Source organism: Solanum dulcamara, chromosome 2, assembly GCF_947179165.1.
Source record: "Solanum dulcamara chromosome 2, daSolDulc1.2, whole genome shotgun sequence".
Classification (NCBI taxonomy): domain Eukaryota; kingdom Viridiplantae; phylum Streptophyta; class Magnoliopsida; order Solanales; family Solanaceae; genus Solanum; species Solanum dulcamara.
The window spans coordinates 19,630,475-19,641,046 of NC_077238.1; the positions used below are offsets into that span (position 1 = coordinate 19,630,475).

The window sequence follows — 10,572 nt, forward strand, 5'->3', positions numbered from 1 at the left end:
AACCCATCTTTTTTCTCCTACCGGCTCCGACCCATATCCTATGCCCAAACCCAATTAAAAAGACCCATTAGAAATAAAAATGATCATCTCTCTCTTCCTTAATCCTAATGCCTCTTTTCTTCTTCTCTCTTTTCTTTTCACCCAAATGCTCAGATTTGAATGCCTTGCCTTGAAGAAATGACTTGAACAGAACAAGTGATCTCTCTGGCTGAGAGAAAGGAGCTTCATGAGCAGCACCTCTAATGGTTGCAAATTGGTTTCAAATGAAAGGATATTATCATACACTTGAGTCCATCCACCAACCTAAAACACGATGTAAAAAAAGAAAGAAGAGAAATTGTGTTTCTTCATGAAAATAATATTAAAATTTTATTGTCATTTCACAGAATGGACCAAATTCAATTTTTTTACATGTTGTCCTGCAAACCAAACTCTATAGGGTACAGTTGTGTTCAATCCCATCTACTTTGCTAGTTGATGTTCAACGGAGCGGCTTCCAGTCAATAGAACAACAAAATCTTGATTCCCGCTGTTAAGATATTACGATTTTTTACATGTTACCCTACGATCTTGATCAGGAGAGAGATTTCAAGAAACGACATATCTATTTACTAGATGGAACTCTTCCAACGTTTACTGAGATTATAAATATCGGGTTGCATTGGATGAAATTGGTCTTAAAATTGTTGAAGATGAAAAGAGGGAAGAAGAAAAGAGATGATCATTTTTATTTCTAATAGGTCTTTTTAATTGGGTTTGGGGATGAGGTTATGGATATGGATCGGGCAGATCGGAGGAAAAAAATGAATTGGAATTTAAATTTATCCAACAGAAAAATGCCACGTAATAATTAAAAAATAAAAAATTGTTAATTTTAAGGGTAAAAATGAATCAAAAGGTGAATTGAGGAGTATTTTTAGCTTGGATAAGGAATATATTTAAATTTTTTCAGATAGTTTAAAATTATTTTTGACCCTTTTTCCGAAGTTTTAACCCTCTATGGTCAATCCCTATGGACCCCAATTTAACATTCATAAACATAGGGTACCAATAATTTTAATTTCCATTAATCACGACCAACAGAATCTAGAGAATCGAGGTTTCCGATGTAGACTCTTGTCCTATCTTGTTGCCGTGGCGAATTGTGTTGTCAAAGGAACGTGTGTGGAGAAGAGTCTATTTTTTTTTTTAATTAGCTTGGATTGAGATTCAAGGTGACATTTTTAAGTCCCTCCCTACACTATGACCAAGAACGTCCAATGCAAAATAATCAATTACTATATGGAAAGCTATAAACCCAATGTGCTCAGAAAATTAGTTTCCTATTTCTCAATCTGCGTCCTTTTGTGAAAAGAGACATAAAGATAGATGCTTCTTCCAAAGTGTCCTGTGGATGCCTCTACATACTGATTTTAAAGAATGAAAGGTCAATAATAGTGCTGTAACAATGTAATTTTCCTGGCACTGCCAATGGAAACTCAATTGTAATTCTGTTTAAGTTACAGAAATACAAACAGCAACAAAAATATTCCACATGAAATTATGTAGTAAACAATATACCCAGTGGCCAGTATAGTCCGTAAACAAAATGCAAAATCTATGACCAAAAGCAAACACTGCATATTTATCTTCATCCGGACAAACTCTGATTTAGGATACATTATTCGTGGAAAAGAATAAAAGGGTTCCCCAATAGTGAGAATAATGTACAAATGTAGCTATAACTTTCAGATTTTCAATTAAAGCAGAAAAAAAGAAAGAATATAAATGAACCTACAATCCTCTAATCAAACCCCAACAACCTAAAAGGACTACACCAAATCCTATGACAGCTTATTATCTTTCCTTTTTAACTAAGTATACTTGTAACCCTCAGACTCAACTGAACACTAAGAAAATGACATTCAGCTCAGGTAATGTTCAATTGTTCGGTGAAACTTATCTGCAATTGAAGTGCCAACCAGCCCTGCCAAGGGGACACAACCATATCCTGCAGGCGCAGGACAGATGTGCTCCCTATTGAAAGAATGAATACAAGAATCTTGTTTTCTCACAGTTCAATGATTGAAATCTACAATACACTGCCTCTAACAACCTGTTAACATACACCATCCTCATAGATGTAGGATTTCAAACCAAAGCTGAGAAGTAGGGCAAGGATCAGGATTTTGGGAGGAGAACATGACGTGAGAAATGCCTTCACTGCAATTGAGTTAGTATCAGTACATTCCCTTAAATACAGGGTTTGTGCGACATATGCTAGCTCCATATTCCTCGTATTCAGCCTTTGTATGGCAAGCCTAATATAAGGAAACAACTAAATAGGTCAGACTTCACATAGCAGCCACTTACAAAGAGTAACTTCAGTTGCAGTTATAAAACCACAAGCAACAGAAATCAAATGATTAACTTACTGCAAAAAATTCAGGAGTAGAAGCAAGTACAGATCCTCCAAACCAAACTGCATATCTCTGAATAGGATGGCTCACCACATTCACTTCAACTGGTTGTGCCTGGGTGAATATGTTTTTAACAGGCGAGCATCTTTAAGTACCATAGACCAGAGCTTCATTCATTAGCTAATGCAGATATAAATTAAAGCACACATGCTTACTTTTACATTTCCACCTAACCGAGCATCTGATGCAAGAACACGAGCATCCACAATCTTCTTGATATCTCGTTGCAATCTTCTATGGAAGTCTTTGAACATGGTGGATCCTCCAGATAAAACAATATTCTAGTATTTTACAAGGGCATAATATTACATATACATTCGAAGGAAATTTCAAAGAATGTGATATCAAGATCATGACTTTTAGCTCAACCATATAAGGGAGACTTTTCTACTGGTCACAAAATGCCTAAGTTGCGCAAGACTCTTCATATTTACTGCCACACCCGTGTCGACACGAGACAGGTGCGGGTGCAGGATACGTGTAGGATTCGGTCAACCCACATCAGATACTTTGACCAAGAGTCCATGGGCAACCTACATTAGATACATCATACGGGTGAGGGTGCAGGTGCGGGGGGTGCGGGTGCGGGATGAGGGATGCGGCCAACCCACATCAAATACTTTGACCAAGATACTTTTCCTCTTGGTCAATATTCGTAGCTTCATGTTTCAAGCCAAACAAAGATGCTAAATATTCAAGCGGTTGTGTTCCGACTTATGGTAGACAGTAACAATGGTCTGTAAGGAAAGTTGGTTGAAGGTCTTGAATGACTTTCTCTATCTTTTCTGAGGGGAAGAATATATTTATCTTTATAACTATATTTTTATAATATTGAATATTTTAGCCGAATCCCCGCACCCGTATCCATACTCGGATTAGTATCCCCGAATCTTAAAATTTAGATTATGCCGAATCCGACTCTCGGCTTTGCATCCGTCTCGGACACCCGCACCTGAGTCCGAGCAACTTAGCAAAATGCTTTATCACTTGATTAACAGAAATCTTATATAGTTAATCAACAAAATAACTTTACCTTATATAAAGCTCTTCTCGTGTCTATAGGTGCAGACCGAATACATTTGTCTATCACATCAGGTAGAGGGGTTGTAAAATCACTGTTATATATTTCCGGATTGAAGAAAACCTGCAAAAACCAGCTTTCAAATCAGAAAGGTGTTCACACAACCTAGCGATAATGCATCACCTCGACAATCTTTGTTTTCTTATTTAGCTATGACTGTTGATTATATGGTCCGGCCCTTCCCCAGACCCCGCACACTGGAAGCTTAGTGCATCGAGCTACCCTTTTATGTTGATTATTAGAGCTTTTAGAGTTCATTCTGTCATGCAGCAAATCAGCAGTATCTGAGGTGTACATCTGTGAATAAGTGGGGCAATAATGCATCACCTCTATAATCTTAGTTTTCTTATTTAGCTATGACTGTTGATTATATGGTCCGGCCCTTCCCCAGACCCCGTGCACACTGGAAGCTTAGTGCATCGAGCTACCCTTTTATGTTGATTATTAGAGCTTTTAGAGTTCATTCTGCCATGCAGCAAATCAGCAGAATCTGAGGTGTGCATCTGTGAATAAGTGGGGCAATGTCTACAACTACATGATTTGTCCGCTTAAAACAAGCTGCAAGAAGACCTTGGAGCTTGGAATCATTAGAGACTTGAAGTGCAGAGTAGACCTCGGGACCAAGAAACCGTTCATAGCCAACATCACATGAATAAGGTGCTCCTGTCTTTGGTTTTGTACCTCTCCAATGTTTTATGTACTTCCCTGGCTCTTTGTCATGCTTATTAAACTCCTGAAATCATTTGCAGCAACAAAATAAATCACAAGTGATCCTGCTAATTTCAATTCTCAGATAAAAGAAGAGGATGATAAGCAGCTTAAATCTTGGACATAATTAGTTGCTCCTCATTCTCAGAAACGTAGAACAGATTCTTCAACTCAAGAGCAGGATGGAAGAACAACATGCAGAGTAGGGACTATCACAAAGAACTTCAAACTTTTATTTTTCCTCTTATTCAAAGCTCTTTTTCCACTTTCCACTAGCTGTAAACCAGACAATGTTACGATCAAATCATACCTTGACAATGTCTGAACAAGTGTAACAATACATTTCCTTCACTTTCCGGGCTATTTCAAAGGAATCCTCGGGTGGAACGTGCTCCCCCCTTTCCTACATTGAATCAAATAGATTAGATTGAACACTAAGAGCTGACTTGCTAACACGCACCTTTTAAAAATTTCAAAATTCAAACAGAGACCTCAAAACACATCTGCATGCGGGAACCCAATAAAGCCAATTGCACAAGCTTTAAAATGATTTCCCACGAGTGAAGCACGTAGGGAATCACTAGCAAACCCGATTTTCAAATCAAAACTCTAAAGAAATAAAAACAGATCCATAGCGTAAATCAATCAATGTGAAAATATGTTGTAGGTTTAGCAATAGAGAATTAATTGGGAACTGCTGACGAAGGATGATCTTTCTACAAATTTTCCAAGATGATGCTTGCTACAGAAACTAACAAGGCACTCTCCCAAACTTAAATTTTGAACTTGCATAAAAGAACAATGCTGTAAACGCAGTTACATTTTTCAGGCAAAGAATGCTCTGATCCATCACCAAGAAACTGTATACAAAGAGGGAAAAAACAGAGAACAGCTATCCTGTCCTCAAGTAATGCGCAACATCTGTTTTTTTTTTGAAATAAGTGAGATATCATCATGTAATGAACAAAATATTGAACCTAGGTATTGCTACTCTCACCATAACCACTACAACTAGAGGAGCTTGCACACTATGGAATATATTTCCCCCTTCTACAGTTAAAGAGCATAGTCATTCCTAGAGGTTGCAATTATTATATAGTATATAGTTTCCATATCTTTATTTTTAATTAAATAATCTTGTTTTTTCAATATATTGGATCCTCTTTGAACTCCAATTTATTTTATCATAACAAGGGAACACCAAATGTCAGGATATCAGAATTCTATTTCATTCGTCAGACTTGATTCAATTTTTAATAAGTTCTATTTGTCTACTAGATAGGAAACAAAATAGGGGAAGAGTTGAATGAACAGAAACAACACATTTTTTTTTCAACCAATTCTGAGAGATGTCGTACAGACCCTCATGAGCTGTTGAATGAAGAGTGTAACATCTCTTCCAGCAATGGGGATTGACTTAATGCTGCTCCCGATAACATAACCGTCAGCAACAGGTACAACATGAGTAGCACCATCTCCAATATCCACTACAACTCCAGTCATCTCACACTAAAAAAAGGACAAGAAATATCTGATTAATACATCGAAAAAATTTATGCAGATCTAATAGAAGGCCAGTCAGGAAATAGACGAAAAAATAAATATATACGTATCAAACAAGCAAGTAATGGATGTACCAACAACAGAATGGGGCCAAAAATATAGCAGTTTCTCTTCATAGCTCAAAAAAGAGGGAAAATAGAATACCTAGGGTCTAACTCAAGATGTGATACGAGCTTGCTAGGGCCTTTATAGTATTCATTTCATAATGCTAATATTGATGGTCCTCCTTAAGAATTGGACGATGACTATTGCAAAACTCGTTTCTGGTTATGATATTATGGGAATTCTTTCCACATCCTAATATATGTATCATTTTTGGTTTAAAAATCACGATAATATCTCATTGAAAAAGTGATGATTTCAACCACACAACCAGATCCTTTTATTATAAAGATAGGGGAATCAATGCTTCTCTGAAAACCAACAGAACAAAACCTTATCAAACTGATTATTTGTTTAAAACCATAGGTTTCGATATAAATCTATAACCGTGTCGATTAATTGGAGTAGGTTTTTTTTATTTCGTATACTGAATTTAAAAATAATGAAATATTATATGTTTTTGCCATGGTCCTGGGTATGGATTCGGATGGAAATTGCTACAAGTAACACTCAAACATACTCTACTACTATTAAAGCTAAAGTGATTCCGATAATCTTACTATTTTTGTTGTCAATACTTCCCTTTTCTAAGTATTTTCATTAGAGCTTCTTTTACTCTTGTATTTTTCAAACCTATTTTTAAAACGGTTTTTTGAGGATGATCTATCGGAAACAACCTCTCTACCTCACACAAGGTAGGGTTAAGGTCTGCGTACACTCTATCCTCCCCAAACCACACTTATGGGACACACTAGGTATGTTGTTGTTGATGTTGATTCCGGCAATCTTTAGAAGCAAGCCATCAAGATATGTTTTCCCCTCCTCATTTTTTGTGAACTTTGAATCAAATATCAAGTCTCTCTACCCTCCCCAAACCCCACTTATGGGACATACTATGTATGTTGTTGTTGATGTTGATTCCGGCAATCTTTAGAAGCAAGCCATCAAGATATGTTTTCCCCTCCTCATTTTTTGTGATTTTTGAATCAAATATCAGGTCTATATTTCTGTTCCATAAAGTCTAAGTAATGGTACATGTTATTCTTTTGGATTTTATGTCTTTTGAACTACAAACTTTCAGTTAGCAACTCAATAATTGTATTAAGGTGAAACAATATTTTGTTTAGGTAAAGAGTGTATTGGGAGTGCACATCTTGCATTATTGTAATCTTTGTCCTGTAAATCAAAAACTTACAAGGGCATTGCATATGTACAAGCTCTTGTAGTAAAAATGTACTCAACATTAAAGCTTGTTATTATTTTACATAACAAATGAGACAACCTAATAACAATGTGACTTTACTTGACGTTTTGTTTTTGATAAGGTAACTTTTACTTGACTTTTAAAAATAAAATACCGAAAATAAACAGGTTCGTATCGATATCAAAGAGAAATTGAGATGATAGGGACACACTTTCAAAAAGTCTAATTTTAGTAATATACGATAGAGTAACCGAAAAATTGATATAATATAAATTTCTAAAATGAACCGGACAAACCAAACCAACAACATCCCTAATAAAAAATAGTTGAATTCTTTCACTACCTTACCTTTTCCTTGAACTTAATTGACCAGGGTTTATATTTTTGGCATTAGTCATCTTACCAAAAATATATCCTGAATTTTCCCCCTTCTATCTTGCTTCTTTCCCTCTCCATTTCCCCAACCCATAGATCTACTCTTTTCATCTTCTTTTTTTTTTAGTTTACTTTCCTTTAGTTCTTTTTCTTCTGTTCCTCAAGTTCCTCAAGGCTCAATTGGTCACTTCCTGCCTACAAGCATTGCTCAGTAATACTTTTGTCAGAAAGGCAAAATCTATAAATTAAACAGCTCCAAGATTGTGCTGACCAGAAGCTCTTAACTCTCCATTTGTTTTCTTCTTCTTTTTTCTAGTTCTTTTGTAATCCCTTCCCCACGTCTTGATTCTTTGGTTTTTAATTGTTTTCATGACGTGTTTGGTATCCATATATATAGCATATACAACTTGCTTTTAAAGTTCTTGCCCAATCTTCCTAGGGAAAATTTATAGCAGGCACAACTCCTTGTTATCCCAAAGCAAATGATCTAAATTCCATGAAAATAAGTTAAATGGGTAGAATGCCCAAAAAAGCAAAATATAAAACATGGTGCACTCTAAGGCTATTATCTTAAATATAAGTAAGTTTCATCTGCATTTTAGAGCATTGGCACAACCCTCATGGATGAGTAGGACCTTGGCATGTTTCACGAGCTTTATCTGAACCACTCTAATTTTACTTGCACTAAATGAGATTAATAAAATGCAAACACTCATACTGAAAGTAAGAGATAACCATCAATCTTGGCCGCTAAACTTCACCCAACAACAGAGGAAGAGATATTCGGTAAAAGTCAACCTAAGTCAGAATCTATAACATTCTGTATCATAACCAATCAATAATGTTGTATGTAAGCATAGATCAGCCTACCAGTCGACTACTAATTGTATCATTTTCCGGATAAAGTGCAAATAAGAGCTGCCATACTATATTTCAATTATACCAACTTGTGATCTTATTTTGTTTAACTGACCAAAGAAAATTGGCACCTACAAGGAACCAATTGTTATGACTAATAAAGAAGGAAATGATTTCCTAAGAGTCTATGACCAATTACAATTTGAATAGAATAAATTGACCCTACCTACAAAGATCTCTTGTGTTTTATTTACTGATTTCCCATGAAAATGACAATATACGTAAGAGAATATTTGTCATTGGCCATAAAACAAATCTCACCTGAGAAAGAGAGAGAGTTTCCTGGTCTGTCACACTTACTCTGTTATCAAGCTACTCTTTAGCTAAAATAAGTCTAAATTTCAGAAACATAACAAACTTATGGTAATAAAGCACAGACACAGCTGCATATATTACTCTTTTCAAAATGAAGCAAGGCCAGTCATGAGTGTTCCTAATATACAAATACAGATCCAATGTTTATCACCTACAACACAAACAGCTCCTTCTTATGACCCTAACAAATTAAAAGATCCAAATTACTTGAAAAAACTATAAGCTTATAGAACACGGTTATTTTGGTTGGATACGGTGCCCTGCAACCAAAGTATTACATATGTGGAAATATATACTAAACATATTAATAGCAGAAACTTTCAAACACACAGGCTACCAACCTTAGATGTTGTGTACCCAGCTGCCAAAGCAAGCACCGGCTGCACAGCAATATAAAGCCCCGGTATATTGAAAGTCTCAAACATAATCTCACCGGTATATTCTCGACTTTCTGGTGCAGTCATGGGGCTTTCAGTCAATAGAAAATAGTGATCCTCAGGGTCACAACGAAGGTAATTAAATATACACTGCTGCCAGAAACGCTCCATGGCATCCCAATCATCAACCTGACCATGTTTAATAGGATAACTAAGATTATAAGTGTTACTAGATTTAGATCTAGTCAATGCCTCTTCCCCAATAAAGAAATCCAGATCCGCCATAACCCCTGCACTGTGCTGAGCTAGCCAGTTGCTGTTCTTAGTCGTGGCTCGAGTCTGATTCACAAATGAGTCGTTAAGGGCAACCACTGTCGGTAGAATAAAACTTGGCTCAACATTTCCAGCAAAACCCAATTTAGAATACCTGAAAACATAAATCAATATCATTGAGGCAATTCATCAAACATTAGTGAGCAAGAACCAAAACAAGAAGATAGTGATTTAGAGCATAACCCAGTTCCATTATCGATGACTAGAGCAGGGCGAGAGGTAGCAGGGTCCATTAGAAAGAGAGAAGGTGGATCCAATGAGAGGTTTAAGGGGGAAGATCATGGTCGTTGAAACAAAGAAGGGGGTTGATGAAAAGAGGACGTCAAATGTAATACTAAAAAGAAGATGATAATGGAGGTGGGTGAAAGATATAATCCATCCATTTCAATGAGAAAGGTGACAAGAATTGAAGTAGCAGTAAAGTGACTTAATTAGGAACATTCATCAAACATCATTATAGTCTCTACTCAATTATAGCTTTGCTCTCACTGTCTATTCGGTGTTTTGGATTCGTTTCTTAGCAATCAAACAATTCAGCTTTCAGACCCCCCGACGTTATGTGTGTCTGGTCGGCTGTGGTACCGCGGGTCATCTCCCAAATAGGATCAACTTTCTGGGACATTTAATTAAGAGCGATAGAAAAGTATTAAATTTAAAAAGAATGACAATGAGTTTTAAAATTTGAGCGTTCGTAACAATTTTATGATTAGTAATTAACGAATTTTGATATTTTTTCAATAAGTCTTCAAGTTTTGTTTCTTACACTTTGACCTAATATTCTCATAAAACCCTAATGATCTAAAAAGTATCGCTTTTTTTTTAACTACCACCACATTTCGCACGTTTTTCTGCTCTTCTTCTTCTTCTTCTTCTTCTACTATTACTACTTCTTCCTCCTTGTATGGTATTGTTGGTATTATTGTGCTGGAAAGAAGAGAGAGTAGATCACCTCTTTCTTTTTCTCTCTTTTTTTTTAATTTAAAAATTATTTTAAAGTATTTTAGTTTGAAACTAAATTGCGTTGTTGTAGATTGGGCATTGCTTGAGGGGTGATTTTCGATAATTTTGGTAAGTAAAAATTATTGTTTTGTGTCTATTGCTCATTTGAGTTTTTTTCTATTTTTTCAGTCACTACTG

The 10,572-nt window shown here is 36.0% G+C and overlaps 1 protein-coding gene across 1 annotated transcript; it reads right to left on the reverse strand.

The window, feature by feature from the left end:
- Positions 1–1,598: 1,598 nt before the first annotated feature.
- LOC129880415 (actin-related protein 3) lies at positions 1,599–10,086 on the reverse strand. The gene is made up of 9 exons (XM_055954441.1): positions 9,619–10,086; positions 9,067–9,529; positions 5,611–5,757; positions 4,559–4,651; positions 4,154–4,273; positions 3,493–3,603; positions 2,615–2,740; positions 2,415–2,513; positions 1,599–2,300 (listed from the first exon to the last, which is right to left on the reverse strand). The coding sequence occupies exons 1-9, from the start codon at positions 9,666–9,668 to the stop codon at positions 2,220–2,222; spliced, it is 1,290 nt and encodes a 429-aa protein (XP_055810416.1). The 5' UTR covers positions 9,669–10,086; the 3' UTR covers positions 1,599–2,219.
- Positions 10,087–10,572: the final 486 nt, after the last annotated feature.